At 33.2% G+C, this 16,817-nt stretch overlaps 1 protein-coding gene across 1 annotated transcript in view; it reads right to left on the bottom strand.

The window, feature by feature from the left end:
• Positions 1-15,867, bottom strand: part of LOC140442040 (uncharacterized) — a 115,839-nt gene extending 99,972 nt beyond the window's left edge. Inside the window, exon 1 of the mRNA XM_072533081.1 lies at positions 15,526-15,867. Coding sequence (XP_072389182.1) covers positions 15,526-15,618 — 93 coding nt within the window. The 5' untranslated portion in view covers positions 15,619-15,867. The remainder of the gene's footprint in view (positions 1-15,525) is intronic.
• Between the last annotated feature and the right edge of the window lie 950 nt (positions 15,868-16,817).

Here is a 16,817-nt window from a genome sequence, read left to right as displayed (position 1 = left end):
GTGGTGAACTGGAGTACCGTCGTGTAAAAACCATATTCGTTGTCGAATATTAAGCGGTACATTTTGCAGTAGTGTTGGCAAATGATTATTTAGAAAATCCAGATATATGGCACCATTCACACGACCCTCAAAAAAACAATTATATTTTAATGTTTTCGTCGACAAAAAGAAAGAATTATGCTATAATTTTTGCACTATGTCTGCTTATTTTATCTCATTTCTTACGCTTTTTTTAATTTCAGAAATAAAATGTCATCGAAATCCAAACAAAAACGAAAGAAATGGGATAGTAAATCCATGCATGCAGCTGTTACTGCAGTTAAAAACAAAGAAATGCGGTACATCCCAAGAGCACTTTGGAAGACTACGTAAAAAATAAAATAAAGTCATCTGAAGAATTTATTCAAACCAATATGGGACGTCCACCAGTGTTTTTCAAAGAAATTGAAGCGGATTTGGTCGATTATTGCCTAGAAATGGATAGAAGATTTTACGGACTGCGTTCTTCTGATATTCGAAGATTAGCCTTTCAATTAGCTATTCGGAACAATTTAAAACATCCGTTTTCAACTAATCAGAAAAAATTAGGTTACAAATGGTTAAGTTTATTTTTAGAGGCATCCTGAACTAACGTTTAGGAGACCACAGGGTTTATCAACTGCCAGAATTAAAGGATTCACAGAAGAAAATGTAAATAAATTTTTTGAAATTTTGGAACCTGCGATGGAGAAGGTGAAATTTAATCTCTGTCGAATCTATAATGTAGATGAGACAGGTATAACGTCTGTACAATCAAAGCATACCAAAATAATAACATTAAAAGGTAAAATGCAGGTAGGGGCCGTTACTTCTGCAGAAAGAGGATCACTAGTGACTGTGGTTACCTGTATGAATGCGGCTGGTAGTTTTGTGGCCCCTATGCTCATATTTCCCCAAAAAAATATGGAGACAGAATTACTCAACGGCGCTGCACCAGGGACAATAGCTGCCTGCCATGTGTCTGGCTGGATTCAGAGTCACATTTTCACCAATTGGTTACAACATTTTATTAGCCACTTTAAACCAAGTGAAGCTGATCCAGTTGTATTAATATTGGATGGTCACTACTCTCACACACGGAACATTGTGGTTAAAAACCATGTGGTTATTCTTAGTCTGCCGCCGCATTCTACTCACAAAATGCAGCCACTGGGCCTTGCTTTCATGGGGCCTCTTAAAACCTACTACTCGCAGGAAATTGAAAATTGGCTAAGGAACAACCCTGGAAGAGTAGTCACCTGCTATCAAGTTTGCGAATTGCTTGGAAGAGCTTATGTAAGATGTGCTACAGCTGAAATCGCTATAAATGGTTTTCGAAAGAGCGGTATCTGCCCATTTAATAAACACATTTTTCGAGAACACGACTTTACCATTCATCATCAAGCGGAAGGTGACCGAGTTCCAGTTCCAAATCTACCAGAGGCTGAACAAGAAAACCAAGTAACTCCTCTGAAGCATGTAACTCCTCCAAGAAGTATTGATGCAACCAAATGTGTGGAAAATTTATCATGTAAGAACATTTCTAATAATAGAGATTCAACAGTGCGGTCACAAGATATTAGCCCTTTACCCACCACTTCATATTACAAGTCTAATATTAAAGAAAGAAAGTCCAGAAAAGGATCTGCTGCCTTGATTACGGGTACACCACACAAAGATGCCTTATAAAGTAGTTTGTCAGAACAGAAGAGAAATAAAAGTATTTCAAAGGGAATTATTAAGGGAAAATAAAGGAAAATCTATTGCTAAGAAGACAATGACAACCAAGGTTAAAAAGAAGAGTGCTAAGAAAGAGGAAGCTTTTAGTTCATCTGAAGAAGATGAAGAATTCATTTTAGATGATGATTCTGACATGGAGTGTGACATTGGGGAAGGGGAAGCAGAATGTATGTTTTGTACTGGACTCTTCTCTGAAGATACCTCGGGCGAACAATGGATTCAGTGCTCAAAGTGTTTTAAGTGAGCTCACACCCACTGCGCCAATGTAGACAAAAAAGACACATATATTTGTGCTTTCTGCCTCGATAATATTAGAATTCAAAAAAAAAGTATGCGATATTAGGGCACTTTACTCTAATATTTAACCTAGACAGAGCACAAGCAAACAGTTTCAGAGCGTTTTAATACAGTAATTATTTCGTAAAATGTCGTGTCGGATGAGTAGCCACAACAACATGTGAATAAGTTATTAACACATTCTTATTACGATGCAAACTAAATATTTAGCCGCCGCTGGTAATGGTGGGATAAATAAATTCTCACACTATTGTTAAATTAAACGCTCTATTAGGTATTTTTCTATTTTTAACCATGATATAGCCGAAACTATAAGAGACTTGTTATAAATTTTGAAAATTATAATCGAAAGCTTTTAGAGAGTCGTTGAAACCATAAGATGACAGCCGCCTTTATTACAGGATCCTTTAATAAAGGACAAAATACTTTATGTCTAAATAAGATTATAACTCACATTATTAAACCGTCAAAGGTAGGCTTTGAAAATGACAGTATACATATTATTACCTTTTTAATCGGCCTGTGTGGCTTTTCTTTATTGTTAAAAATGAATTTTTCGGTAGAAGAGTTAACATATGATCTGAGTATTAGCAAAAAGTTCGAGAAATTGCTTACTTGCATCCAGAATACATCACGAGCTATATCCTGAACGAAGGAAGCCAAAGGCATGAGTTAGCTATACCGTGTTTTTTTCTTTCTGATAGGAACCTATATAAAGTTGACTCTCCTACGCCAGTCATGTTGGCACAACTTTCGACTATGCTGCGAACAGTGTTTGTGGGATTCTGAGAAACCAGAGCATCGTAAACATTCAGGACAATAGTCTTCTCTCTTGGTGAATAGACAGACTTACTGACTGTACGCAACAGTACCGGTGTAAAACTTGATGTTGATGATGAAGCCATCACAAACAATTCAACAAAACGAGCACGAGCGAAAGGTACGTATATGTTCGTAGGTATATGGAATAAAAAATCACTCACGCACTGCATATAATTCGCAAAAGAAATATTCGAGACGCTAATTACTGCCGTAGACGCGGAAACACCGACGAGCCGTAAATTACATGCGATCAAAAACGTACTAAACAAAAAAATTGTTTTCGTTCGTAATAACTTCACGCTTTCAAGTTAAGTTTCGAATATAATTATATTATTAAAAATCTGGGGAATTCCATCTTAATTATCTTGCAACGAATAGTACCTTCGGATATGAATTCCAGGTTTTCTAGTAAAGTGATTAAACGCGAAGATTAGTATTGAAATATGCAAAGAGATAAGGTATTCTTATTTACAAAATTTTTAATGGTTAAATTCTTATTTTTATTAATACATATAATATAATAACCAACATTAGTCGTGAAAGTTTTAATTGTTTTTTGCTAAATATATTAGTATTAAAATATTATCAATATTATATATAACAGTATTAAAACATTATATTATTATTTAATGAATAAACACCTTAGGAACGCCTATGATTTACGACCGTTTTATGAGTTTGAGGCATATTTCGTGCTCTCAACAATTTGTGAACGAAGAATACAAACAAATACTTACTCTATGTTTACAATTACAATTTGAGTTTAATATCTAAAAATGATACAATAATCTATATAAAAACTCATTGTTTTCTAATGTTAATAAATATTTTAAATTAATGGGATGGTGGACATCAGTCAAAAAATACAGCGAATTAAGAAAATGATTAGCCTTATCGTATATAAGAGAACAGTCCAAAATTGTATGTTGTAGGTTACCCATCTGACCACAAGTACATTGTGGACTATCAGCTAGATCCATTTTAAACATATATGATGGTGTAAGACAGTGGTTAAATCTCATTTTGCATATAGTTCTTGTCATATCCTTTGTCGACTCCATTTTAGAAAACCAAGATTTATCCGTAATATGGTTTCTGATTTTTCTAAATAAGTATTTTGGAGATCTTGTAACACAATGGAATTATTGACCGATGTCGCACTAAAAACTCACCCTGTATATTTATTATACAGTTAAAGTGTATTTGATAGAATATATCTCAAAATCTGTATAAAAATAGTAATACAAACATAAATATATTTGACATATAAATCAAAAATCCTAATAGTGACATCAGCAGATAACATTAAAAGCAAGACAGCTGAAGCTACATTATCGAGGCACCTACAATAAACATATACATATTTCAGTACATTAAAAAATATATATTTCAGGAATTATCACACAACTGCTTTCAACGGCATAAATAACAGCACATTTATTGTCTGTTGTAAATTTAAATTTAAATGTTTCAAATACCTGCATACGCTTAGGCATTATCTTGTAAATTATAAAGCAGACATTATAGAATCAGTATTTAGTAAAAAGTTGCCGATAATTCTTGGAAGTTTATAACAGTATCTTTACTCTACACTTCACTTAAAAACTATAAAAACCCATGGCGGATCTAAGGAAGGGGGTCACGGGGGTCATGACATCTCCCCCTAAATTAAATATCAATCAAATAATCCTAAAAAAACATAATTTAAAACCCATCAACCCTATAAGCAGGAAGTTAAGAATTGAAATGATTCAAACTCATTTATTCTAGGGGTAAGTGTAGAATTATGCGGAAAACCTTTTTTACATTGCTCTTTAAAAAAACAACAATTCTGAATACCTCGTAATACCTCGACTAACGCTACCCCGACTTCCACGAATTCAGAGTTACGCGATTTTCAAATTTTGTCAATTCGTCATTTCAGTGCCAGAGAATCGTTCGATTATCCATGAGATAGAATTACCGCCCACACATTATTGCCAGCACATTTTTATTTTGTATTAGGTATTTCTTATCTTCAGTTTTGTCTACGAATTGGCTGTTTGTAATTTGAATATGTATTATAATTGTTGAGACTGTGTGCTACATTTTATAATTTATCTATAACAAATATCAAAGTGAATATTGTTGTTGCATTAGCTCTGTCTGGTACGTTAGTGAATACAAATACAGGAACTGGGGCTGCTGTCCAAGGAATTTGTGAAACTCGTTGGGTTAAAAGGCATGAAGGTCATCTTCAGTTCCAGGGCGAATCAATTATCAAAATATACAACGCTCTTGAAACAATTTCTACGTGGAAGGACAGCAAAATGTCAGCAGATTCATTTTCATTAATGCAAACTATTAGGAGTCCAGAATTTCTCATTTCAGTAGTATTTCTTAGTCCTTAGTGATGACTGTTCCATTTTAAGAAAAGTTTTTAATTGAAATATGGCGTGATAAATACTATTTACTCTTTTGCAAACATGATTAATTTGACATTCCCAGCTCATGTTACTATCAAGATACAAACCTGAAAGTTTATGGTACCAATATTGAACCCTGAGGAACCCCAATATCAATATCACCATAATCTGATCGCGAGTCACTAAGTTTAACGAGGATTTTCCTAGAATGTAAAATGACAGCCATAATGAGAACTGACCCCTAAAACCAAGATTTTTTAACTTCTTTATAGCAACTCTTACGTTTATGGTATCGAATGCTTTTGAGAGATCAAAGAAAAGTGCCACCACAAAATCCACCCTATCCAGTGCGTTGTGAATGAAACTAAGTAATTCAGAGGTAGTACCCTAAAACAAATCTACCAAAACGGGTGAAGCGAACTTAAGTATCCAATTTTTCGGTACTTCACTTTTACACACCTTACAAAACACCTTTTATTAGCAATTCATTCCTTATTTGAGTGTATAATACAAGTACATATTTTACCACGCCTTCACTTCCTTGGCATAAGCTATAAAATTACGTGAAAACCGATTCATTGAAGTTAACCATGATCGTTGTTATTGTGGAAACAAGCGTTTGGTACTTATCGGTTACATGTAAACAAATGAATAATTACGTTCATTAAAATTGCTTCTTAAATCGACTATCAACAAGAATGGATCGTACTTAATGGGTATCAATGAGTTGTTAACAAACATTAACAAGAGCACGTAAAATGCTCAGCGTTAAAAATAGATATCTCTTTTTATAAGTCAGATGAAGGACATTGCTGGTTAATTTCTTGGAAATTCCTATAAATATGAGAATATAATGATCGTGATAATTAAAAATAGTAAAATGTACAAGGAAAATAAAATTCCTATGATTGTATACCATGAATCACAAAAGTTTTATTTAAAATTCCTTTATAAAAGGTATATAATTAAAAATGCCCTTTCGGGCTACATCACAGAACATTTTCGGACTTAAAAGTCTAACATCTGTGTAATATTACAGGTATAGATGAGTCAAGTCACTCAACATCTGGGTAAAAACCTTTAAAAAGTTACAAAACAAAATTTGTTGTCTGTTACATTAATGTAACAATGATAGACATTGAAGACCGTTTATCATAAGACCACTTCCCTCACACTAAAATCGTCAGAATAATTGCCCTTTAGAATGACATCCCTACGCACTTCGTTCGAGTCTTCGCAAACTCAAAACAAAAGTTCGCGGAAGCACTGAAGTACCGTATTAAGCTGAACGGGGAGATTATACATTGTGAGATACCTGGATCGAATAACGTCATCCCCCTGCGCTTAAAATACTGTTCTAGTTGCTGCCAAAGCGAACAACACAACACAGAATACCAACAAAGATCCACTATCTGTCCAAACTGCGAACAAAATCACAAGTCGTACGGATGGCAAATGCACCATCCTGTCCAAATTGCCGCGGCAAATACCCAACATCAAATTTCAAGCCAGAAAACGCGCTCCCATAACACAGAAAAAGACACAGGCAGTCACTATCCAGACAAATTCCCCCAAACGAACTCACCTCGGACATAAAGTCGATAATTAACCTCATGTCTATGATCTTTTTCGATGTCTTTCCTGAAAAAACTCTTACCAAAAAAAATTGAAAGATGTAAAAAAAAGAAAAAAATGATAAAACAGTAAATTTTTAGGGTTGGTGGTTTATAGGAGTGAAACTAGAGGGGGCTTGAAAGAAATTCTCTCCACCGTGTGCGTTCAGTAACCTTTGTTTGCTAAAATTAACAAATTTCGACAATGTTAATTATACATATTGTTTAAATTCAAATATGGTTGTGTAAATTAATCGATACATTTGTCCTCCCTGTATCCCTACGATACCTATAGGACCGCTCGGGGAATGCATCTGAGCCTGATCGTCGATAAGAGAGACAGACGTAACCCGACAGTGAACCAATGCACATATATTAAATTCGTTTTTTTTTTCGTTGTTTCGTAAAATAGAGTAAACCATGGTAATCAACTTCAATTAACGGTAAGCCATATCTAGTTTTACCTGAAAATATACATTGTTTTGATTGTTTATTGCAACCATTTAAAATTTGATTATTATTTGCACCTATGAGTTAAAGTTCATTCATCTCGCCAGTGCTATCGAAGGAATATAGTTGATGTTAAGTTAATTATTATTAATTCCCGTAATAGTTCATTGTTTGTTTAATTTACCACATTGGGCCTATCTAGCCGGATTTGAACTCATTTGATGAAAAAATATTTTTATTATATTTAAATTTGAATGGTTGGTTTCGTCTCGTGTCGTATTTTTTATCACTTTAAAAGTTCATAAAAAACTGGGTTAATTAATTTACGTCTCTTGTCGAAAACTGTTAAACTCGAGGCTCGAGAATAATTTCTGAGCATTTATTATTTATGGGAGTTTTGAAGTAGAGATTATAGTCGTTTTAATAAAGTATCAAATATCAACTGGTTGATTTCGGGGTTTTAAGCACATTCTTGGACATATTAATTGGAATTTGTTAGAAATTTAAAATGGAAAATCTTGAAGAATAGAAATTAGACTATTCAGTGACAGTTGCGGTGGTCAGACCAAAAATCAATTTGTTGCTGCCATGTTTCTGTATGCTGTTCAGGCTTTACCTATTGAAGTAATCGATCAAAAATTTCTTATCTCTAGCACAGTCAAATGAAAGTGACAAAGAATGAATGCATGCTAGAATAGAAACCGCGGCCAAAAATATCCCTGTATACTTGCCGCATAAATGGGTAACTATTGCAAAGAACGCAAAACGAAATGCTATAAAATATGAAGTTTATACAACACCTGATCTTACTTTTATTGATTGGAAACCCCTTGCAAAACTTATAATGGTTAATCGAAACAAAGCTTAATATGGAACTGTGATTAATTGGCGTGACATTAAGTGGATTCGTTATGAAAAGGGTAATCCTTTTGTAATGCACGTTAAAACCTATTTAGATGAAGAAGTATTTGTTACGTGCACCATGGAAAATTGTTTAAAGCCTTTGTTTGAAGAAAAAAAATGCCGGCAGCAAAACTTAAAGAAATCAGTAGTGCCGCAAATTTTGTACCACGATTGCAGAGCCTTTTATAGAGACTTAATTGGAGATCCAAATATTGAGGACGAGACGGTATTACCCGATATAAATGACCAGGAAGAGCAAGATTTTTTTTGAAATATTGGTTTTACTAGAAGTTTACACCGTTGTTTATTTCTTACTTATTTTTATAAATTTTACTGTAGTTGTAATATTGTTGTGGGGCCTTGTAACTGGCTCCCTACATAAGAGGGTTGGAAATCTTTTGATTCCAAGCCTTACTTCAAAGGACTTGTGAGTGGATGTATCTCCATAGGTTTGGTTCTTCAGTGACCGTTGAAGGATAAGGATTGTTAATGTGAGCAAATATAGCTCCAGAGAAATAAAATCACTTTTAGTTTATCGACTTATAATTAACTATTTTTAGAGTAAAGAAGCCTCAATACGGCCGTAGCTGACAGTACAATATAAAATAATTCTTTCTTTATCACACGTAAAAGAGAAAACCGTATTTATGAGAAAAATGCCCGATTTCGCCGTAGAGAAATATTTTATATATGAATTGAGAGTGTTTTAAAATGTACATGCCTCAAGGGCGTGTGAGAATGAACTATCAACATACTACTTGATGCGTAAAAGTGAAGATTACCCCTCTTGTATTTAGGTGTGAAAACTATTTAAGAGGCTGTGGCGCCAATGAGTCGGGTATCCCGAGCAAACTTGATATTAGTGAATATTTTACTTATTCTACACTAAGAAAAGTGTAAAGAACTATATTTTTATTTTATATTTTAAAATGATATGTTCATTTCTGGAACAATTGTAGATAACCAGTATTCATTTTTCAATTTAAAATGAAGTTAAATTTTATTCCGAAAAACCCTCTCCAGAAAACTAATTTAAAGAACTATTTATTATTCTTATATCTAAAGTGTTTGTCAGTATTACTACCTAATATTTTATAGAGAAACAATAATTCGATTTAAAAGACCTGATTTGATCGACAGGGTTTAACTTATCATTTCATTTATTCGAAAACGACAATTTTGTAGTTAACCACTTTTGGAACCAGGCCGTCGATATAACTGTATGGAAAAAATGATTGTTTTTATTATTCCTTATAATTCCATCATATTTTCAACTTTTAAACCTTCATTGGACTTTAAAAATATTTCAAAATCCAAATTAGCCAAATCGATCCAATTGCTCTCGTTATAAAAAAGTTACAAAACAATACAATGACGTATGTTAAACTTCATTTAATTTTTGTATATAGATCAAATTACCAACAACTGTAGAGGTGGAGGCATATAAAAAATTTGAATTTACAACTAAAAAAATCGAAATTAAAAGTATCCCATCACTTAAGTTGGAATCGTTTCAGTGGTTTCTCAGGAAAACAAAAATAAATATTTAGCATAAATAGCTTAAAAAACTTTGAGGTTATATGTATAAGGTATTACTTGATAACTTTTATTATGTAGAATAACGGAAGGCTATTTCTCAGTGTAGCTTATTACCAATAAGGTATTTCAAGGTGGGCGTATACGGTTTCCTTTAAAAAAATACAGTGCACTTTTATGTACTTCCAAAGCGACAACTGGAACAGTGTATATCCAAAAAAAATCCGTATGTAAGCTATTAATCAGATGGCCGCTAAAACTTCAAGGAAATTAATAGTATACGTCCGAGCGGGTATTAAAAAATACGTATTTGGTGTTATTATGTGGATTCAAGGCAAAAACTGTTATTGTATAAATAAGAAATTAACGTTTAATGGATTGGTAATTGTGGAATAAAAACTTTATTGTGATTGAATTTAAAGAAATATTCTTTGATCTTAAAATCTAAGTATTCGATTTCGAAACGGTAAAACTTAAATTAATAAGCACAGATTATTTAACAGAATGGGTAACTATCACAATTCAGTCTATTATCACTTCCGTATCGGGCAGGTAAATTAATCAATTCTACACCCTTTAACATTATTCGTCATATTTGTATAAAAATATATTTAGAATGAAAATGTGCGGTCAGTATCACTGTTCGGCTCACGATTAGTTCCTTATTTCTTATTTATTTGAAGTTGTATAATTTTAGAGACATTAAATTACGTATGTAAATTTAGATGTACCCTCGTATTCGAGAAATAAAATATTTTTAATATTGCTTTTTATATTTCTTAAAACAAATTGGTATTTCAGGTTATTGTCAAAAAGGGTCTGAAGCAAGTAGATATTTATTGAATGTTGTTTTTAATTCAACAACCATACTAGTGTAGTGATTTTATTTTCAAAACGTGTTATATTTTTATTTAATTATCCTTCCTAAATGTCTCTAACTCCGACAGATGCTGCAAGGGCGGTGACTTTAGTTCAAGATGGTCGTAGCCAATATTATGCAGCTGAAATGTTGGGTTTTAGTCGATCTTCGGTTCAAAGAGCAGTTCGGCGTTTTAGCGACACCGGTAACTTCACAAGAAGACCAGGATCAGGTCGTAGAAGGGTAACATCCGACAGAGATGATCGATTTCTGGTCTCATCATGTTTGAGAAATCGGCATCTAACTTCAGTTGAACTGGCAAATCGTCTGAGCGAAGTGAGAAATGTGGATGTAAGCAGATGGGTAGTTCGTCGACGACTTGTAGAAGGTAATTTATTATTCAGAAGGCCAGCCATATCTCCAATACTATCCATAGAACATCGCAGAGCTCGCCTTGCTTTTGCAAGAGAACATGAAAACTGGAGTGATGCAGATTGGAGCAATGTATTGTTCTCAGATGAGTCCAGATTTTGTCTAAGGTCACCAGACGGCCGAGAAAATGTTTGGAGAAGACACGGAGAGCGATATTTTCAATGTAATATTGCGGAAAGAATAAGTTATCGGGGGGGCTCCGTTATGGTTTGGGCTGGTATCAGTTCAGAAGCCCATACTGATTTAATTATTGTAGATAGAGGTTCTATGACTGCTGCAAGATACATAAAAAGTATTTTAGATCAGCATGTGGTACCTTTTGCTCCTTTCATTGGACCTAATTTTATTTTTATGGACGACAACGCGCGTCCTCACCGTGCTAGAATCGTCAACCAATATATAGAGTAGGTGAGAATTGTCCGTATGAACTGGCCAGCTTGCAGTCCCGATCTCAATCCAATGGAACATCTATGGGATATGATGGAAAGACGTCTTCGAGCACGAGTACCCCGTCCAAACAACTTGGCTGAACTTACAGCGGCTCTTCAAGAAATATGGGACCAACTGGATCAATTTGATATCCAGAGGTTAATTACCTCAATACCTAGACGTGTACAGGCTGTTATAAGGGCCCGAGGGGGAAACACTAGATATTGATTTATTATCAATGTTTTTCTTAATTTCAGAAAGTTTTGAATATTATTGTATTTTTGAGTTTTGGCGTATGTCTCTATAAATAAATGATTTTTTTGGATAACCTGTAAAAATTATTTTAATCTAACATATACTTTTACATATATACCTGATTTAAAACTAATATCTTCAAACGCTTTCTTGTGTACAAACGTGTACAGAACTGAGTTTCGAATGATACTACTAAAAATACATTACAAAACGTCCTTGGAACTCCTTGTCAAACCATTCGTTTCAACTGGTTTAGTTTCCCCCAATATTTCCGATGCCTTCTCAGTTATTGAGTTTCTACATTTTGTACACAATTCCTCCACATTTTCCCCCGCTTGCAGCCTCTCTATTTCCTATCTCCTATACTCTCTCGGAACGGTTTAAATGCGCAGATTATTAACATTAATTCTGTATTGTGAAAAATGATAAATATCGATACTTTTTGGTCCCATTTTTATAAAAATAATAATATAACCACCCCTAGAAACAGTATACAACATAAAATACAAATGGGCCGTATCATAAAAACTGTGCTATCAATAATTTTCAAACAAGGCATAAATAATTCAATTTCTGTTCATGCTTATGTATGCACTGTCAACTCAAATATAACACAATAAAAAAAAACTCGTCGTACAACGTATTTTAACAGTTGTTACCCTCAAGGATTTGGCCCAAAATTTTGAAAAAAATACCTGTCCTTAAAGTCTATTATTGTACTCAACAAGAACCTGTTTTAAATGTATTACAATACCTTTGTGTTATATATTCGGCGTTTATTACTGTCATATACTTTTAGTGAAGGTACTTCACAGTATTTTACCTGAAATTATTGTTTTGTCAAATCTTAAGCTAACACCTACTGGACCGCCATTGTAATATTCTATTAGGGGAACTTACGAAGAAAACACAGGATTAAATGAAAGACTTTTTGAATCAACCTCAAGAATTAAGTTTAAAGATCTTTTATTTTCAATAAATAGTACCTATATAAAGTACCACAATTGTAGCGGTGACTCATGTTTTAATGTTTTTTTATAGGCCAGTAAAATGAAACGTTTACCCTTTAGAAAAATATATTTTTGTTCCGACAAAAGTAGAAAATTTAATTATTATTTAATTAACAAATTTTAGTGGGCTATTGCAGAATTTGTTTAATCTCTTAAAAATTAACAAAAACCTTCTACCACTTTCTAAAATTGTGGTAATATAATAGGGGTAATATAGTAACGATATAAATTATTACTTAAGTAATTTCTAAATTGAATTAAAAAAATTTTTTTAATATTTTTTTCTTCTTCTTCTTAAAGTTCCAGCTCCTATCGGAGGTTGGATATCATAACGGCTATGGTCACTTTGTTGGCTGCTGCTTTGAAAAGTTGTAGTGATCTACAGTTAAACCATTCTCTAAGGTTTCTCAGCCAGGAGATGCGTCTTCTTCCTATGCTTCTTCTTCCTTGGATCCTTCCTTGCATAATAATTCTCAGCAGCTCATATTTTTCTCCTCTGGTTATGTGACCCAAATACTCTAGTTTTCTTCTTTTTATGCTGTTCATGATTTCTAACTCCTTATTTAGACGTCGTAGTACCTCAGCATTGGTAATCCTTTGAACCCACTGAATTTTTAATATTCTTCTCTAACACCACATTTCGAACGCTTCTATTTTTCTTATGTGTTGTATCTTCAATGTCCAAGCTTCCATTCCGTATAGTAAGATAGAAATTATGTAACATCTTAGAGCCCTCAATCTGAGATGCAACTGAAGGTCTCTGTTGGTAAGCATTGTCTTCTTTTTCACAAATGCTTGCCTTGAAGTTTTAATTCGGACTTTGATTTCTCTGCTTTGGTCATTTTTGTCATCAACCCAGGTTCCCAGATATTTGTATGTCTCTACTTTTTCTATTTGGGTTTGCTCTATCATTAATCTTTCATTTCCATGTTGCGTTTTTGAGACAATCATAAATTTAGTTTTTCTCTTATTTATTTTTAGTCCGTATCTAATGCAATAATCGTTAATTCTATTTACCAATTCTTGTAGCGATTCCAGGGTGTCTGCCATTATAACGGTGTCATCAGCGAATCTTATGTTATTTACTATTCTTCCGTTTACAGATTCCATCACCCAGATCCGCTATATGGCTTCCTGGAATATGGCTTCACTGTACACGTTAAACAGTAATGGTGACAGAACACAGCCCTGTCTTACTCCTCTCTTTATATCTATATTTTCGGACTTTTGTTCTTCTATCTTTATATTGGCCTTTTGATTCCAATACAGATTGATAATGATTCGTAAGTCTCCTCTGTCTATATCTTTGTTTCTCGGTACTTCTATTATTAGTTTTTCATGTCGGACCCTGTCGAATGCCTTCTCGAAGTCGATGAAACAGGAATAAATATCTAGGTTCATATCTAACCATCTTTGAGAGAGGACATTAAAAGCAAACAATGCCTCTCTCGTTCCCAGTCCGTTGCGGAACCCAAACTGAGTATCATCCATATCATCTCTAGTTTTCTATATAATCTTCCATAAATCACCTTTAGAAATATTTTGAGGGTATGGCTTATTAGTGATTTATTAATTTTGTGATTAATATTTTTTTACAGGATTATAACAAAGAATATATACGCTTAAGGATCTATATTCTTTGATTATAATTACAAATTAAGAAGTTATTTAAGTACAGTAAATTTTTTTGATATAATTCATGTGCACATTTTACGCGGAAATGATTTTTTGCCTAGTTATCTTTCATCTTTTATAACCTCATTAAATTTTCCATTCAAGCCAAAGTTTCACAATTATTGCTTCACCCTGTATAATTATTGTTTATTCCATTTTATAGCATTTTTTATATTCTTTTCAATGATGTATCACAAGTAGGGGTGTGCAATATAAATTTTTTTGGTTGTGGTGGGTGGGGCCTAGGGGGTTGCTGGAGGTGAGTTCTCTTTCATGTCATTTTAGATCCCCCTTACTATCCTAGAAACGGTTTCAAGCATTTTTGGATATCAGCTTTTATTCGTGAGATATAGCCCATTGTAAGTTTTAAAATTGACACACTGTATTATGAATATTATATAGAATGTTAGTAATCCTTGTAAAATTAAAAGGATCACTCTATAAGAGATAATTCTTCTTGAATATTATAATAACGGTACTGTACTGTCAACCATTAAGAACTACACTTAAAATAATTATACAATTAAAATATTATAAGACATTGGATGTTTTCATTCCACAACATTATAAATTTTGTAAATAGGTACTTAGTTTGTTTATAAACAAAACTAAAACTTGACCATACAAATCTAAGGTTCAACAAATTAACAAATAAACTCTCCACAGCAGAGTTTTGAGACGATTAGGATGTAGGTTTTATGTAAATTTTACCCAATAAGTAGAATAACAATCACAAACATTTACCAGAAGTGACTAAAAGCTTAGAATGTGTCTCGATATACATATTTGTAAGAAAAATATTAGTTCAAAATAGTTTTCAATTAGATATTAGTTACAGAATCTACGGGACACTAATCCTAGTTAATTTTAATAGAACAAAATAGCTCAGTGGTCACAATTGCTCTGATTATAATTTCGTTCTATAAGTTTTTATAATGAATGGACATTAAGAGGAGATTCATATTTTGGATCTACTCATAATAAACCAAACTTTTTTGATCAAATCTATAAAAATTAGCCTTTGTTCACGATATCTTTTTATATATAAATACTAAGAGCGATGGTTAACTAAAGACATTTACCTTGCTTGGAGATATATCCATATCAGCATAAATGGTCAAAGTAGATTTCCTTTCATTGCCCAAACTACCGGAACTGATAGTGTTGTACTTCATTTCAATCCGTTAAAAGTAAACGCAACAAAATTCACTCAAATTCACTTTTTAACTTTATTCAACTCATCCCGATTCATTACAAACTGACAAAACACTGTCCACTGAACCGTCAACTTTTCTTTCGCATGCTCCCGTTGAAATCTCTTTGGAATATCGAAAATAAGAAACACCGTCGCCAAGAAATATTGAACTGCAGGATCACTAGACAGATGTACACACAAACACGTTGTGGCCTAACTTAACTTCGACCGTAATGCAAAGTAAATGATTATGTGGAATTCCAGCTTCGAGCTTCGACTCAACCGAGTGTGTTTTGAACGGTGTTGCGCGATCTTTAAGAAATACCAAGATAAGCGACATTATTTCGAGATTGTCACTAAGAATTTTTAGAAACAAAAATATTTACATGTTGTAAGTATATCAAAAAATTTTAGTTGGTTGAAAATAAAAGTTTAAAATGAAATTGGAAAAACTATACACAAGGGGTGTTAAAAATTTGAATTTTATATAATACTAATATTAAAAGTTTTCATTTTGTCTCGTTAATAAACACATCGATAAATTCTGTCATATAATCTGATTACAATATTTGATCAATGATAGTTGAATTGTAACGTAAATTGCTGAAGTATCTCTTTATATTAACGACTTACTAGAAATGTATGTAATTATAAAAATTTACGTGTACAATAAACAATAAACAGAAAGCATTTTTAAAATGCAGAACACAACAAACTCAACAGGCATATTAAATGACAACCACTACAAAGGAATTCGAGATAAAACAAATACATTAGTCGAAAAAATAAAAAAGGAAGACTGTGAGAGCTTCTCAAAACGGATGGAACAATAGGTACTTATATGGAACACAAAGAGAAATATGAAGAATAATCAGAGGGCAAAGAAAAGAGATGAACGGACTAATAAAAATGAGACACATTCGGAAGGAAACATTGGCAGACTAGTTTCGATCCGTATTTGCTAAAGGTGACGATAATTAACTATTATCACCAGAAGTGACGACAAACGAAGAAATAAAGTTGAGGAGGGAGAGGCAAAGGAAGCATTGGAAATTAAAAAATAGAAAACCACCAGGAGAGGACAGGAAACCAAACGAACTCCTTAACTACGGAAGACCAGATCTGATCAAACAACTATTCAAACTAATCCAAAAAATAATAGAACAAATGAGGGTACCA

The sequence above is a fragment of the Diabrotica undecimpunctata genome, chromosome 5 (genome assembly GCF_040954645.1).
Source record: "Diabrotica undecimpunctata isolate CICGRU chromosome 5, icDiaUnde3, whole genome shotgun sequence".
Lineage (NCBI taxonomy): Eukaryota > Metazoa > Arthropoda > Insecta > Coleoptera > Chrysomelidae > Diabrotica > Diabrotica undecimpunctata.
This window is presented reverse-complemented; position numbering and strand designations above follow the sequence as displayed.